This window comes from Bidens hawaiensis, unplaced genomic scaffold, assembly GCF_021521415.1.
Source record: "Bidens hawaiensis isolate Kalapana, Puna unplaced genomic scaffold, B.hawaiensis_p1.1 tig00022183_1, whole genome shotgun sequence".
NCBI classification, from domain to species: Eukaryota; Viridiplantae; Streptophyta; class Magnoliopsida; order Asterales; family Asteraceae; genus Bidens; species Bidens hawaiensis.
In genome coordinates, this window is record NW_027493445.1 from 10,882 (window position 1) to 28,378 (window position 17,497).

A 17,497-nucleotide genomic window follows, 5' to 3' on the forward strand; every position below is an offset into this window, starting at 1 on the left:
CTGTCCGATTATAAGCTAAAAGCCTAAAACTGAATATACAATCGATGTTTTGAGTTTTTTTTTATTTTATTAAGTTATTAGTTTTGGTTATATACAGTTCGGGTATTAGAAAAACTGGTTTTGTTAATTCAGTCAACCGTTGTTTTGACATAAAATTATTTATAAAAAATGTAGATGAAATTGATTTGATAAAATAATATCAGCAGTCCAGTATTAAAAGAAATCACAAAAGATACAAATTTCAAAGGTTTATATAATATTGATTTGATTAATTTTGTTATTTCAGTTGGTTATCTAATTGATTTCTTAGCTTACCAGTAGGCACTAAATGGACATGATACACCTCCACAAAACAACTAAAACCAAGATAAAACATTGAACCAAAACTTCCAATATCATAAATCAAGTGCCAAAACTATGTAACTATAACACCAATCCTTCAAAAATCTACAGGTCTATAACCACATTGGTCACAAAAGGTTAACGCAACACCCCGAAAATGGGTCAAATCTCGTTACAACAAATAAGTATATAACATGAATGGTATACACTCTTGTCTACTTCATCAATAGCCACCAGAAATTAACTTCATGTCCAATGCATGACCAAAAACTTGGGGCTCAGTGTTCCTTAATAATAGTTATGTGATCCCAATTCTCACTTGGTGAGACCATCCCGTTTAATTTCCTGACTACATTCACCGCAAATAGTGGCGCAACCCGGTTTCACACCTTGACTCCTTAAAGTTAACATATGTGCTAAGCTTGTGCACTTGCGAAGCACAAAACGATTCCTGGAACATACTCGGGTGAGCACTGGTGGTTTCTTGGTTATGGGTTCAGATTGAGTCGTTCGTTTGGTCTCTGAGGGTCCACTGACTGGTGGTTTTGGGATGGGTGCGGGTGTGGACCCAGGTGCGGGTCCGTCAGTTGGGTTCCTCTGTACTTCTTCCCATTCTAGGGTTCTACGGTACACCTCCCAAGCCATATCTTGTTCCTCCTTTGATAGTTTTTCATCTTCGTTTTCTTGTAGGAGAGACTCGTGTTCATGATAATTAGCAATCCACCTGAAAGCAATGGTTTTGATGTTTATTTACAAATTTATTAAAATTGGTTAGTTGTGAAATGAAAATGAAATAACTATCAACTAGTGTATCCTTACAGAGAAATAATATTTCATCTGATACAAGTTTTTTTACTGTTCCGCTAAAGTCGGAACTTTCTCTTAACATCAAAAAGCACTCAAAGTTTTGACATTGTTCAGTTGCTGTGAATTTTTGTTATATATGTTAAATGATCTAAAAAGAACAAACAACACTTGAATACTATTTAGTAAATATTCTTTTCAAGTGTACCTTGAAGTAAAGAGGTAACAGTGAAAAAAAAAGTCACTAAATAACATAACCAAGTTTCATAATTGTTCCATTTAGGTCATTCAGTTTTAAAAAAATCAAAAATCTCATAACAGTGAAACAATTTTGGACTGAAATGTCCATTTGAAATCTTTGAGTTAACAAGTAATCCTTCATACTGAATATCGTGTAAAGATCATATAACTTACCTCGGATGATGTTTTTTGAGTAATACTTCCATGAACTTGTCAGAAGAAACTGTTGCGTGAGGAAGAGGATTTTTTTGTTTTGAACCTCCAACTTCACCGGTACTTTGTGCAGGTGTTGAATTGCTACTCGTTTGGTCTGTCTTAGAAGTATTTAGGTTTTCATCATCACCAAAGGCAAAGAGATGCAACATCTCTTCTTTAGATATTGTCCGGTGTACTTGTTGCCTATCAACCACCCTTGCTGAAAGGGACTCTTTGGTAACCTGTTCAAATCAATACATTCAGTACACCAATGTTTTTCAAAGGATTGAAACAGATTGGTATTAAAAAAAGAAACATGTCAGAGCAATTTTTTAAAACTTGAAACGGGTTGGTATTTTTAACCAGAAACGTGTTGAAATAGGGTTTTTTTTTTAAGGTTGAAACAGTTTTTTCCATAAACGTGTCAAAATGGTATTATAAAAGTTGAAACAGGTTGGTGTTTTAACCACAAACATGTCAAAACGGTATTTAAAAGGTTGATATGGGTTGGTGCTTTGACCAGAGACAACTAGACAAGTCGAAACCGTTTTTTTAAATTGAAATGGGTTGCTGCAACAACCAGAAACGTGTCAAAAATGGTTTTTTGAAGGTTTAAGCAGGTTGGCATTGTAACCAGAAACGTGTCAAAACCATATTTAAATGTTGAACTGAGTTGGTGTATTAACCAAAAACATGTCTAAACCGTTTTTAAAGGTTGAAATGGGTTGGTGTATTAACCAGAAGCATATCAAATTTTTAATGATTAAAATGAGTTGATGTTTTAACTAGAAACGTGTTTGGTAATATCGTAATAAGTAATTTGCACATTAAATATGATTATAAATAGATTAAATTAATTTGATAAGATGCTATTTTTTTATTAAAATAAATTAGGATGTGTAAGCACATTTCGAATTTCCATCCTATAAGCTAATCTTTTTAAATTTACATATTTGACCTGAAACTGAATCGACCCTCTCAATATTCATAAGTAAATACGTCAATACTACCTGGCGCTTATAAATCTTTTCTTCCATGGTGCCATGTGCCATTAGACGGTATGCAAACACAGATTTTGTTTGTCCATATCTGGCAATTGAAGAAAGTAATTAGCTTTTTTATAAATTCATAATCATTTTTTCTAATTTAAAAAGTTGATTTTAAATGCGTCATACCTCCAAGCACGATAAATAGCCTGAAGATCGTATGTTGGGTTCCAAGACCCATCAACGATAATAACACGGTTAGCAGCATAAAGATTGATACCGAGAGATCCAGCTCTGGTTGATATTAATGTGCATTTGACCCTTTTATTTAAGGGGTCATTGAACTTCTCAACCAGTTTTTGTCTCTCTGATCCCTCTGTTCGTCCATCTAGCCTGATGATGCACACACACAAAGTGAGAAAATAAGTGTACACTGAAAGAAAAGACTATCATATCCTTTCAAAATCGGTACCGAGCACGAGCCTGAGATAAGAAGCTATTTATATAATCTTTGTATTTAGTGTAAGAAATATTTTTTTTTTAAATTGCTATTGTATAAAAATTATGATAAAAATAATAAAATAATATATATTGTGTTATACATAAAGATTATAATTAAAATGCATACAGAAACTATTTATAAATGTATACAAATTAACTTAAAATAAGAAAACGACCCAAACCCGAGCTCTCTTAAGTTATATAGAATTACATAAATTAATTAAAAAATAATAAAAGAGCCAGGCTCAAGCTTGAAAAACTACTAACGACCAGAGCTCTAGCTTAGAAATAGAGCTCGAAACAAGCCAAGCAAGAGCTCTCTTAAGTTAAGCAAGCTGAGCTCGAGCCTAGACAAGCTTAAGCTAGGCTTGTTTACATCCATATTTACATCCGATGATATTAACACACCTGTACCAGTCTTTCCCCTTTTTCCAACATTTTCGGCTTTTCCCATTGCGGGGTAATTTAGAAATATGGTGTTCAATGAGATCAAGTGTTGGTAAACTTTGGCTGAAAACGAGTGCCTTATCGCCAGCATCAGAGCATAAGGCTAAAATATCAAGCAGCAAAACCATTTTACCACTATTTTCAGCCTCATAACCGTTCTCCTTAACAATATCATCCCACCAATTCTGCAAAATACCAACACGATAGCATTTATTAACAAAAGGTAATGCATATCAACGCAGATGATTATATCATATATCTGGAAACTTAAATACCTCCTTGAAGAAACCACTGACATTCTTTTTATCATTTCTGTTCTTCAACTTACCTGAAAGGAAAAGGCATGAGACAGTTGCAACTCTAAAGACAAGTCTTCGCAAATTATTCCAAACTAGTGTTTAAATCAATACTCATTCCATTGTGGGATACAATGAAAAAGTTGTTGACCTTTAAAGTCAAATAAGAAGATTTTAACATTGTGGTGGAACTGTGAGGTGTTGACCACAAAAGTCAACCTATGAGGAACGGAAGCTTTACCTCCATTGGCCATAGTATAGTCCATATTATCATCACTTGAACTGTCTTCAAGAAAATTGTCACGTTTGCTAAAGTCTTTGTCTTTTAGCAGTTGCAATATTCCAGGATGATTCCATATCTGACAAATGAAACCCATATTATAACTGTTCGTATTTAAAAAAAACAAAAAAAAAAACATAAAGAACACAGAGCAAAAGATAACAGGCAGACAACAATATGTTTGGCCCATCAAGAAAACAAACATAACCCAAATCGACTCCTTAAAAAGTAATCATGCCACCTCTAGTGTTATTTACAAAGCGCACAACCCGATACATGACATGAAAAAAATAGGTTTTGAGTCGGCTGACACGCCCGTTTTCTTAAACAGTTCAGTCCGAAAACGACCGTTAAAATGTAAGTTGACATGCTACCCTGTTTAAGAGTTTTTAAAAAAGTTAATATTATGATTTCAGAGATGAAAATTAAAAAGTGCTAGTCAAATACTTTGATTACCCGACACAAAAAAAAATAGGTTTTGAATCGGCTGACACGACTCGTGTTCTTAAAACAGTTCAACTCGAAAACGACCATTAAAAAATGAGTTGCCATGTTACCCTGTTTTAAGAGTTTTTAAAAAAGTTAATATTTTTATTTCAGAGATGAAACTTAAAAAGTGTTAAAGTCAAATACTTTGATATTTAACTTTTCATATACCTATTGACTTAACTGAAACAAACTTCCCTTTTAAACCTTTTATCTACTTACAGCATTTTAATTTTATTAGTTCTAACTGCTCATTCTCTGATTATTCCCATTCGCTTATTCTAATCTCGAGCTAAATTATAGAAACCCGAGATTGTTAACTTGATTAGAAATAAATACACAAAAACAATTAAAATAGCTTAAACAACAAAAAGGTTTCATATGAATCAGAGTACTTAATTGTTTAAATGGTTACTAAGTCACTAGGCTTTACTCATTCGTAAATCTTCTTAGGAATCAAGAATACAGAGGTACGAGCCTATAGAACAGATCATGTTCAAGTATATTCGTAAATGACCATAAAACGGATCGACCCAAACACAACACGAGTAAGAATATGGGTCGATTTAGAGTTGAAGAATCCAATCGCCAACCCGACACAATTTACACCCCCTAAGAAAGAGTACACACCTGAGCCAATGCTTGATAACTGGCAAAAAAACTCTTGCGGGTCTTTTCATTAGAAGCTTTTTCTTGGGTGAGCCCGTGCACATCAAGGAATCTTTTGTATAGTACCCTTTGCACGGAAGAAAGTTTCACAGCAATTACAAACACAGTTTTGGGGGGCAAATCCTTCTTCACAACGTTCATGTCCATCCGTTGCACAAATCCTTTTAACTGTTCATATAAAATGTGAGAACGTTGGTTCATAATTTTCACATCATCTGATGTAGAATTAGTGTGTTGCCCATTCTCAATAGGGTTTTGGAAGCTGCAAAACACGGAGTGAAGCATGGTTAAGCATACACGTGTATCAAAGTCGGTACAAAACAATAAAGTTGGCATAAGGCTCGGCCACTCAGGCTTAGCTCGTTTACAAACCAAGTCGAGCAGGATCGGTTCGTTACATACCATGTCACCCGGCTTGGCTCGTTTATCTTAACGAGCTGAAATGTTGAGCTTGGGCTCGGCTCATCAAAAGCCCGGCCAGCATGTGGCTCGTCGAGCCAACTTGTTTACTATATTAAAATTTGGGTTATAATGTATATATATATATTAACATTTGGGTTTTACTTTTAAAACGAGCCATATGACATATTTCAATACTAAGAAAAATTTTCAATACTTTTTTTTTATTTTTTCCATTAAAAAACATCATATGGATCTAGGTTACAATATATATATATATAAATAATAAAACATATATATATATACACACACAGACACACACATGTGTGTGTGTGAGAGAGAGAGAGAGAGAGAGAGCTTTAATCTAAACAAGCCAGCTAATAAATGAGTCACGAGCCGATTTTGAACAACCTCAGTTGAGTAACGAGTCAAGATAAGTTCAGGTCAAAATGGATAATCTTTTTTACATGTGTCAAGAAATCGATGTAGAACAAAATTTTTCAAAATAGCACTTTTTGGCTACTTTAATCCAACGGATTGCTCGAACCGTTTGGTTTTAAAAACATAATCTAAATCGACCAATTTCAAATAAATGAACTAAGACTGCCACCTCTGTAAAACACTAACGAAAGGAAAGTAAAGAAAAGGCTAACCGGTTTCTAAACTCTTGACTGCTGCCAAGAAATCCTTCCCTCACAAAATCAACCATCTGTAATAAAAATAAACCACACTTTGCACTTATAAAACATTTTGTCACATTTAGGAAACAAAAAAAGGAAACCGTGGTGGTAACTTACACAAAAATATTCCATGAGGTTATTCTGAAGAGGTGAGCCTGTTAATGCAATCCGTCTCTGGCATTTGACTAGTTTTAAGGCCTGGGTTGTATCAGCCCGTGTGTTCTTAATCATGTGGGCCTCATCACATACAAGTATATCAGGCCCATCCTGTAATATTTTGGTAATAAATGTCAAAATACAAGCAAAATCAGCATTACATTTATTGCAATCATATTCATTGAACTAATAATAAAAATCATAAAGTATCGATCGCTTAAGAATTAGTAATGTGGCAGATAGAATTACCTGAAGAACCCTGGCGAACTCCTTAGCCATTTCACGATCCTTAACGTGCTTTCCGAGAGACAAATTACGAAAATTAGTATAACCGATCAAGAAAACGCCCCCCTTTGCTCTCCACTTCATTAGCAACTCAAGTCTTCTATCCCTACAAATGTGAAGATAGTAAAAAGAAAGGCATGAACATTTGCAATTAATATGGTTATAAATTTTCAGTTTTTATGTGTTCATAAAACTTAAACTCATTGAATCCATATTTAGAAAAACCGGCATAACTCTATTTCAAAGTACGGGTGTAAACAAGCAAAGTCGCTCGTGAACTTCTCGAGATCAGCCCGCTAAAAGCTGGCTCGAGCCAAGCTTAAACGAGCTTGAGCTCTTAAAAATAAGCTTGTTTACTAAAGACGATATATAAATAATAGTACTATGATATCATCAAAAGGCAAAAGAAGACAAATAAAATAATGAACAGAAACGAATAGCAACATTAACAAAAAACATAAATAAAATGGTAAAGGATACGACAATCAAACCTTGGGACATCTTCAAGCATGTAGACACGAAGAGGCTTAAACTCTGTAGGTCTCCACTTAGTAAACTCATGCCTCCAGTTATGCAAAACATTTACAGGTGTCACAATCATTGCAGCTCTTAATCCAATGTCCACACTTCTCATAGCAGCATATAAAAAAGCTATAACCTGAACAAATCACCGATTAGCTACTTTAAAAAAATAACAAAATTCCAAATTCAACCCACATCTCATTTCATGTTTATCAGAAAATATTTTAAGAAATTCACATGTGAACAGACTAATTATCATTATACCTGCAGTGTTTTACCAAGACCCATTGTATGTGCAAGAATGCAACCGAGTCCCTTATCTCCTGACCTAACTTTCGTGATTGACTGTATAATATTTTCCCACATAAATCTTATACCTGCGACCTGCAAGAAAAAATAAAAAAAGTATATTTAAAAACTAATTAATTAACTTAAATAATGAGATAACTAAAAGCAGAATTTGCTCATCCAAACATTAAAACAAAATAATTAATTACAGCATTAAGTCACTATAATCAATGAACATTCAAACATTGAATGATATAGTTGACCAAAGAAAGTCAAACCTGATGAGATTTCAATTTGGTTGAAATACTATGTGGAAGTCTCACAGCCTCCTCGTTTTCCTCCCTCACAACATTTACAATATAACCAGTTTGTGCATCACCTAACATATTAATAGTAGCACCTTCAGGTACATTTGCCCTAAAATTTGCATAACTTGTCTTCATTGAATTTAGTGACTTCAATCTCTCAGCTTCAAGTGACTTAAGTCGTTCTTGACGTTCCTACAATTAGATAAACTAATAAATAAAATGGAGTACATAAATTAATAAATAAATGTCAACAAAGAGAAATTAAAAAGGACCTTTTCAATTGCAATTTTTCTTTTAGTATCTTCTCCTAATTCAGCATCATCAAGAATTCTGCGAATTTTCTTCTTTCGTCTCCTTTTGCTGATGTAATACAAGATGGAAATTAGATTACTATAAATATAGTACAACTATGCAAAAAAAAAAATTATTAAGTGTAAATAAAGAATTTCAAGTCAACCTAACTCGTTTTTGGCACGTACCAAGTATCACCAAACTTGACCCGGCTAATTTTGATCAGTTACCCAACCAGCCCGACCCGGCATTTTGCCTAGGCTTGTAAACGAACCAACGAACATGACATGTTTGTGTTATTTAGTTTAACTTTAACCGAACAAACGATCGAACACAAACAAGTTAACAAGCGGGTTTTCTTCTTGTTCATTAAGAACATGAGTGTGTTAATGTTCGTTTATGTTTGTTTGTTAATAGTGAAAACAAACAATTTACAAACGTAAACGAACAAACGTAAACGAACGTAAATGATCAAACATACAGAGCGAACACCAATTAAAAGTAAACGTGAGCATCAATCTGACGGCTTTAAAGAAATCATAAAACTAGATTAAATGTAGTTGGTAATACTTAAAATTTATAAAACTAGACAAATTGTAATTGGCCTAAAAATTCAAAAGAATACATAAAGAACGAACATAAACAAATGTAAACTAATGCACATAAACAAACGTAAACAAGCTGCAAACAAGCATTCGTGAACATAAATGAACGAATGGGACTTAAGTTCATGTCCATTTTTAACTAAATGAACAAAATCTGATCATAAGCAAATGTAAACTAATGAACGAACATAAATGGATGTAAACAAACAAACATAAACAAGCTGCAAACAAACGTTCACGAACATATATGAACGAGGCAGACCTGTTTTAATGTTTGTTTGTTCAACTAAATGAACATAAAAATTTGTTGATGTTCGTTCACTTATTAAATAAACGAACTTCCTACCAAACGGTTTATTGAACGACCGGTTCATTTACAAGCCTAATTTTGCCACCTCTTATTATAGTATGGTTTTTAATCGATAACGTGAACAATAAATTGAAATACCTAATCGGAACCTTAAAACCGTCACGTGAACCATCAGATGACTCTGAATCACTATCCGAACTTGAAGATGATTCGCTTCTAGATGTAAAAGCTTTTTCTAACTGTAAAGTCAATGGCTGCAGAACACTTGGCAAACAGCAACAACATTGCCAACCTGAATCCCGAGCTTTTAACAAACAATCATCCCCAAGATTCTTCTTTATACATAAAGTACAAAACATGTTTTTGCATGAGCTACAATTCAATAAATCCCCACTTCTACCGCACCATCCACAAAAACACTCGGCACAATCAGGATCCTGCCATTATTACAAACGCGTATCAAATTATTATAATTAGTAAAAAAAATGCACATTCATCAAGGGGTGTGAAATGTGAATGAGACCGAATAAACCGACCCATAACTGAAATAACCAGTGTAACCTAACCGGACTAACGAATCCAACCCAAAACTGAGGATTTGATTTTATGTTTTCTCAAAAACCGAATTTCAGGTTTGCTTTCGGTTTTTCAAAAACTCAACCCTGAAAAAAACCGACCCGAACCTGAATCTAAAGAAAACCAGTGTAGCCCAAAAATATTTAGGCCCAAATGTGTATTAATCAACTAATCGTTAAGTATAAAAAAATGTATGCCCAAATTCATTTATTTGGGTATTTTTTCAGCCCAAAAAAATTCAAGCACAAATGGTATAACCGACAAAACAGAACAGAGCCCATCATAAAAACTGGAAAAACCTAAATCAAACAGTTTTCAAAAACCTAATTTTAGTTTTTGGTTAAGTTTGTGCCCAAAACCAACCCATGCACACCCCTGGCATTCATATGAGACACCATAACAAGTCTACAATGCATACCATTTCTTTAAATTTGTCTTGTAACCTGTATTTGCAGTTTCTGCAAACAATCACTTTAAACAGTGGATGTGTATACACGTCATCAGCAACTTTATCACAAGCAGTACACTTGAATTCATCAATGGTAGCATCCCCATTTTCTTGTTGATCAGATTGATCAAGATCTTCACTATCACTGCTTAATAAAACAGATCCGCCCACAGCAACAGGTTTGGCCTCAGAACTGTCAACATCTGCATTCCTACCCTTCTTTTTATCAGATAGTTCCACACTGTCAGAAGCCCGTTTGGACCCACAAAGACCGTTACTCTTTTTATTTTTTGTATCAAGATCACTTGATGTCTTGTGGTCTCTGTTTGATGTTTGATGTACAATATCATTAATCGTATCATGTTCCTCAACGTCCATCACAACCTCCTGATAATATTTTGGAAAGAAAAAAATGAGCGTGTATTCCATTATGTATAAAAGCAAAATAAGCATAGGACATATGGGAAGAAAAAGATACACTTTGTGCTATCTGTATATTATAATATACTCTGAATTGTTCTCACAAAATAAATTTTTTTAAAATATTGAAGCTTAAGGTCTCAGCTAACGGTGTAAACGAGACAAGCCGCTCATGCGCTACTTGAGATCGGCTCGCTAAAAGCTCGAATCAAGCTGAGCTTAAACGAGCTCGAGACTAAAACAAACTTGTTTCATAAACAATCCTGAGCCCGAGCTTCAATTATCAAGCTTGAGCTGGCTAGTGAGCCTAAATGAGTCTATATTTATGTAAAATTTATTTAATATTAATATATGCATATATAACAATTAATGTTATATGTCAAATTATGATAACAACAACCAAATAATATATATATTATGTTATATACAAAATAATTTAAAATATATAAAAATATAATCAAAAAGGTGTAAATTAAGTTGATAAATTATAAACGAGCCGAGCTCAAGCTTTAGAAATATAGCTCAAAAGGAGCCATACTCGAGCTCAAGCTCAGGTAAGTTAAACGAGCCGAGCTCAAGTCTAGTCAAGCTTGGGCTCGGCTGTTAATAATTTAATCCCCTAGGGCCTAGTCTCAGCAGATGTAGCCTCTCTATCCCCCTGGTTTAGAAGAAGTAAGCCCCTCCCCCCCCCCTCTTTCCAGGCGCTACCAATAGCCCTGCTAAGAGTGGGATTATATTGGGTATGTTTATTTGTTTGTTTAGATGTGGGAAGAAACACACCTGCTTTAACTTCCTTCTCCGTCGCTTTTGGTTCATGCGAAATAGAAGCTTACGGTCATGATTTACATCATCTTCTTCTTTAACCTGTCAATGGCATGTACTGTTACATTATATGACATGATGGTTGCACTAAACTAGATAGAAATAAGGTAGCTGTGGTTTTCAAAAAAACATTTAATAGGATGCTTTCCGTCATTAATGTGTAATGAAAAAATGAGTAACAATAGATTATCTTTAGTCGGCATAAAATAAAGATAAATCCATTGCTAAATTTTGAAATGAAATATACAATAGATCGTCCCCTGCAAATTAAATTGAAATCATATAACAGCATAATCTTGAACTGATATCCCCAATAACATGGTTAAATTTAATAAATAAATATATAGATATAATTAATTGGCACGACAATATCTTGCAATCCTTATTTACCTTTCTGAAATTCTTCTGATCTACAGAGTTATATAATTCTCTTTCTGACACAATAGCATCAGCAACAAAGGGGTCATTCAAATCGCCTTCAATATCATCAATCTCCTCAACCTATATACAGTGTATAAAGATAACAATAATCAACTCAAATGTGCAAAGGATAAACGTGGTAGCCAAAAAAAACAGGGTCAAATAAGTCAAACAGGTCAAAAGCAAAAACTTTTGGACAAAAAGCCCAAATTTATACACAAAAGTACAAACATTCGGATTCAGTTAACCCAACCCGTAAACGAAAAGTTACCAATTTTAACCCACTACCAAATCTTGCCACCACCACTGAAAAACAAAAAGACTGAACTTGCAATAAAAAACTACACTAGAAAAATGCAAGTATTGAATTACCTCGTCTGCACCAGGAAAATTGAGTCCCAATTGTGCAGCTTGTTGAGGCGTACTGGCCAAGTATACAGAAGCCCAATCTTTGCTTCCAAATGAAGTCTTATTGGTTGATGAAGAGCATAACTCGTTAAAAGAAGACCAATCTACCTCACGATTGCTTTCTTTATTATCTTCATCAGGATCAAGACGTTTCTGAAGAAACCCACTCGCACCTTCCTCCAAAAGCTTACCACGATGTCTGTCAAGAAAATTATCGTATAAACATTCTATATTTAGAGCTCCATTGAATATTATTAGAGATAATAATTACATAGATTGGGTCAATCTAGATAATGTTCCATAGCCGTTTAAAAAGAAACTAGTGGAGATACCTGCACTTTGCGGCAGGGTTTCTTTTTTACCATGCTAAATATAAAATGTGCAGTACTATTTAAAAAGTTGGGTAATTTTAAGCACGCCGCAGCGGTATGTGGTGATTAGCGTCGAAGGGTTTAAAAAAACTAAGTGTTAAGTAAATCTTTTAAACTACCGGTCGGCTTAAAAATGACGTCACAAAAATTCATGTCGATTTGCGAGCCTGTTTTTCATACAATTTTTATTTGATGTACTAGATATATTTTTTGAAAAAAATATTGTTATATACAAAATTATGATAGAAGTAATGTTATATATAAAAACTATAACTAAAATATATGTATTAAAAATAACTTTACATGTATACAAATACAAAGTAACTATAAATAACGATCTAAGCCAAGCTCGAGCCTAGACGAGCTTGGGCTCGGCTTGGCTTATCTCATTTACACCTAATTATAAGAGAATGGGTTAGAAGTTGCCCAAAGTGAACTTCTAATGCATAAAGTTCCAAAATCATGTTATTCACAACATACTAGAATATTATTGAAACAGTATTAGAAAATGATAACTTTGCACAAAATGTTTTTAAGTCAACAATTTGATGCATACCAAAAAAATTACCCATTTGGCCCATAACCCAATTTGCCACCTCTAATTAATAATAACATAAGCTACCTTCTGACAGGCCTGTGAGTTTGCAGATACTTCTCAGCATCCGCAATTGACTCAGTAGCATCACCAGTTGCCTGAGATCCAACCCAGTGAGTCCTATTTTTCCATGCCTCTGTACAGCATCCATTTGGGGCTTGACTTTCAATCCACTTATATAGACTCGGGAGTTCAATTCCGGCACCATCAAGTTGCTCCTGCACAATAACAACGAACAAACATAATAAAAACGTAACTTATAATCTTCATATTCATCAAAACTTATTATGAGGGGACAGACCAACAAGTGAGAACTCTCGGTTTCAAGGTCATCAAGCTCGTCTTCCCATTTATCTCTGAGAGCTAGCATCTCATTAGCAACAGCATTCTCAAGCTGTTAAAGAGAGAGAATATGGTTAGCTATACGCAAATGTACCACAACTGAAAAGATAACAAAAAAATGAATGATTTAATCTTTTAGTTATAACTAGGGGTTTAAACGAGCCAAACCACTGGTGAGCTACTCAAAATCGAGTCTCTAAGCAAGCTTATATTGAAGTCGCTAATCCTGATCATGGTTATTAAAAGCCCTCGCTTCTGCACCTAGGCCATTTTTCAAGCGAGGCTCAATAAATGCGCTTCTAGTTCCTAGGCGAGCGCTTAGAAACATGAGAAGATAAACGACGAGCAAAAGAAACGCAACGAGTGCCTTATATTGATACATTTTGTTATTCAAGTTTTAAAATTACATTTGAATCTTGACTATTTTATAACATTTTGTACTAATTAGATGCTATTAAATGTTATATAATAACTTTGTTTATTTTATTTGAAGAATAGCATTATTTTTCATATGCAAAATATATTTTTTATTTTATATTTTAGTGCGCTTTTTTTCCTTCAGGCCCTTGCTTTCTTTGTGCCTAGGCCCCAAGCGAGGCCTATGCACCTTGAGTGTGCCTAGCGCATTTGATAACTATGATCCTGATAGGAAACCAAAATCGCTAATCCTGATAGGAAACCAAAATCGCTAATTTGGGAACCTAATTCGTTATTTCGGAAACCAAATTTATTTTAAAAACCAAATTTGCCAATTAGCGGCTCATTTAAATCCCAAGTTATAATTAAACTAGGAAACCAAAATCGCTAATCCTAGGATCCTGATAGGAAACCAAAATCGCTAATCCAGATAGAAAACCAAAATCGCTAATTTGGGAACCTAATTCGTTATTTCGGAAACCAAATTTGCCAATTTAAAACCCAAGCGGCTCATTTACATCCCAAGTTGTAATTAAACTAGTATGAAACATTAAATGTTATCTGTTCCAAGGGCATAAAACTAACAGTTTCTCCTTCAAGAGTCTGCGCTAACTCTTCGCGCACTTCAACTTCCACCTTTGCTAGTGACTCATCTTCAAGTGCTTCTTGGGCCTCTGCAGCCTAAATTTCAAACATAAAAACATGATAAAAAACAAAAGTAATTCAAACAAAACATGTACACTCAATAACAATTACCTTGCTCTCAACTGTCAATATCTCAGCAATTAGACCTTCGATGTCTTCGTCGGTGAGAGGTACCTGCAAAAAATTGAAACCGTAACACCTCAAATTTGACAATCACAACACACAATTAACAAGTGCAAAGTTATCATCAACTTGCCTCCTGATGTATCGCCTCATCTTGACCGGATACTGACGGTTCATCATTGTCACTATCATTAATAAACGAGTCGCCCGATGTACTCCCAATATCTTCTTCATCTTCACACTTATCCACCGGCATTATTACTATAACTTATACAAACTTATACCTTTTTGACCAACAACTTTACCTATATCCATCGAAATAACATAAATAAGATATCACACACCATATCCTCATCACACGCAACACTATTCTAGCACTTAGTTCAAACAGAAAATTACGTGTATAATCCTCTAATCATAAAAAAAAACCTACACAAAACCGCATGCACCAATTAAAATCAAACATAGCTTCTTTTGTGATAACGTCGCCTCCGAACGCTTAAACAGTTAGATACTCAAAACCAAAAAAATCTCAACGTACCTCCTTCCTTTAAAACCTATTATCAACAATCTGCCATTAAAGGCAATGCAACGCACTCAATCAATCACAAACACATTAACACAAAGTAAACGATTCGGCTGACGTACTCGTAAATAGTAATATCAACAATCTCCTCCTTTATACTTATTTTGACCTAAAACTTAACCTATACCTATCATTAAGTTAAAGCAGTAAACTCTCTCTCTCTCTCTCTCTCTCTCTCTCTGTGTAGGCAACAATTAACATCAAACATAGCGTCATTTGTAATATAAAAAACGAACAACCTAGCTTTAATGCAAAATGTATTCAATCAATCGCAAACACATCACCGATAGAATCTAATCGCACATACAAAGTATAATCAAGTGAAGAGTTTCAGGAGCAAAAAAAGACCTAAATCGAATGGATCATTTGTGAAGTGAATTGCAGAAGGTGGAATTAATAATCGATATCGGGGCTTGCTTGCTTGTGTGTGTGTGTGTAGGCAATGGTGGGTTTTGAGAATTTGCAATTTGGAGGGAGGTGTTTTGGTGTCGGGTTTACCCCTTTTTTGTTATCGAATTCGGGCAAACCGGCAACAGATGTTTCTTTGATGAAGGAAGATGACTAGTCCCTCAACTATTTTTGTTATTTATATCATGTTTTTCTTAGGTTTTTGACGTTTGGCTAAATGGGTTGGGTTCAGTATAATTTTAGGTTTAAGTTCGAGCAAGCAAGTCGACTGGTTTGAGATTCGTAAGGGTTAATTTGGACGGTTTAGGGTTTAAATTTTGAACAAAGGTTCGATATACATTAACTACTCTTTTATTTATTTTAAAATATGAAGTTATGTATATTTATTATGATGATTAATTTCATATATACCCTTTTTATTTTCAAATTCCAAAAAAGTTCCTCCAAATCTCGTCTGATCCGACTGTTTTTCAATTGTTCTCGTGTTTCCCGTCCAAGTTTGCACCCCCTCCAAGTTTTCACCAAATTTGTCTTACTTGTCCAAGTTTGCGTCAAATAAGTCTTCCTCGTCCAAGTAATAAAATATTCCCTATTTAAGTTTTATTTTAATATTATATTACTAAAATTAATTTCATTTATATTTTGTTTTAATTTTATAACTTTTGAAATCTAAGTTTATATAAAATTTTGAATATATTGTTGAGACGTACTTATCTATATCTATACTATATATAACTAGTGTTTTATAACAAATGCTCCCGCAGCGTTTATGGACATGATGAATAGGGTATGTCGGCTGATGTTAGACAAGTCAGTTATCGTTTTCATTGACGATATATTGATCTATTCTAAGAGTGAGTCTGATCATGCTGAGCATCTAAGAGAAGTGTTAGAGAAGTTGAAGGAAGAGAAATTGTATGCTAAGTTTTCGAAGTGCGCGTTCTGGTTGCGAGAAGTGCAATTTCTAGGTCACGTGATCAATCCTGAAGGAATTACCGTGGACCCAGCCAAGATTGAGGCAATAACAAACTGGAAGACTCCGCAGAATCCGACTGATATACGAAGTTTCCTAGGGTTAGCTGGCTACTATAGGAGATTTATCGAAGGTTTCTCCAAGATAGCCGCACCGTTGACCGGCATGACCCGAAAGTCGGTAGTATTCAGTTGGGGTAGGTTTCAGGAAGAAGCTTTTGAGGAGTTAAAGAAAAGACTCACACAAGCTCCAATCCTTGCTCTACCCGATGGTGATGAGGATTTGGTTGTTTGTGCTGATGCCTCGTATCAAGGGCTAGGTTGGGTGCTGATGCAACGAGGGAAGGTTATAGCATATGCGTCCAGACAGTTGAAGGTTCATGAGAGCACTTATCCAACACATGATCTAGAACTAGCAGCAGTAGCGCATGCTCTAAAGATATGGAGACATTATCTGTATGGTACTAAGTGTACTATTTACACAGATCATAAGAGTTTAAAGTACTTTTTTGAGCAGAAGGAGCTGAACATGAGGCAGAGAAGATGGTTAGAGTTGATAAAGGATTACGACTGTGATATTAAGTACTATCCTAGTAAAGCTAATGTGGTCGCTGATGCGCTAAGTCGCAAGAATGAGAAAGTCATTGCAACAGTAAGGTCGTACCAGCTGATTATGAACTCAAGTCTTTTTGAAGAAATCATCAAGGTGCAGTCGGAGGTGCTGCTTGATGAAGGGCTAGTAAAGAAAGAAAGGATTTTCGGTCAGCAAGACGAGTTGATGGAAAACACTCATGGTTTTAAGACTAGGTTTGACCGTATGTGGATTCCACGCCATGGAGATCTCAGAGGTCGAA

At 34.7% G+C, this 17,497-nt stretch overlaps 1 protein-coding gene across 1 annotated transcript; it reads right to left on the reverse strand.

Annotated features, from left to right (window-relative positions):
* Window positions 1–323: 323 nt before the first annotated feature.
* On the reverse strand, window positions 324–15,900 carry LOC143564960 (protein CHROMATIN REMODELING 20-like). Its single transcript, XM_077052090.1, has 26 exons — window positions 15,612–15,900; window positions 14,811–14,976; window positions 14,666–14,728; window positions 14,495–14,590; window positions 13,452–13,544; window positions 13,178–13,368; window positions 12,149–12,383; window positions 11,747–11,857; window positions 11,315–11,398; window positions 10,085–10,501; window positions 9,229–9,527; window positions 8,157–8,244; window positions 7,855–8,076; window positions 7,553–7,672; window positions 7,258–7,424; window positions 6,731–6,872; window positions 6,443–6,592; window positions 6,299–6,354; window positions 5,208–5,508; window positions 4,053–4,170; window positions 3,791–3,843; window positions 3,477–3,700; window positions 2,757–2,960; window positions 2,592–2,670; window positions 1,561–1,823; window positions 324–1,066 (listed from the first exon to the last, which is right to left on the reverse strand). The coding sequence occupies exons 2-26, from the start codon at window positions 14,931–14,933 to the stop codon at window positions 658–660; spliced, it is 4,308 nt and encodes a 1,435-aa protein (XP_076908205.1). The 5' UTR covers window positions 14,934–14,976; window positions 15,612–15,900; the 3' UTR covers window positions 324–657.
* Between the last annotated feature and the right edge of the window lie 1,597 nt (window positions 15,901–17,497).

What these genes read in the sequence shown, in the direction of transcription:
- LOC143564960 (XM_077052090.1), bottom strand. Translation starts at nt 14,933, where the DNA reads ATGCCGGTGGATAAGTGTGAAGATGAAGAAGATATTGGGAGTACATCG. An exon ending in TATTGACAGTTGAGAGCAAG is followed by an intron (nt 14,591 to 14,665) that starts GTAATTGTTATT and finishes TTTGAAATTTAG; the next exon opens with GCTGCAGAGGCCCAAGAAGC. An exon ending in CTATACTATGGCCAATGGAG is followed by an intron (nt 3,844 to 4,052) that starts GTAAAGCTTCCG and finishes TTTTCCTTTCAG; the next exon opens with GTAAGTTGAAGAACAGAAAT.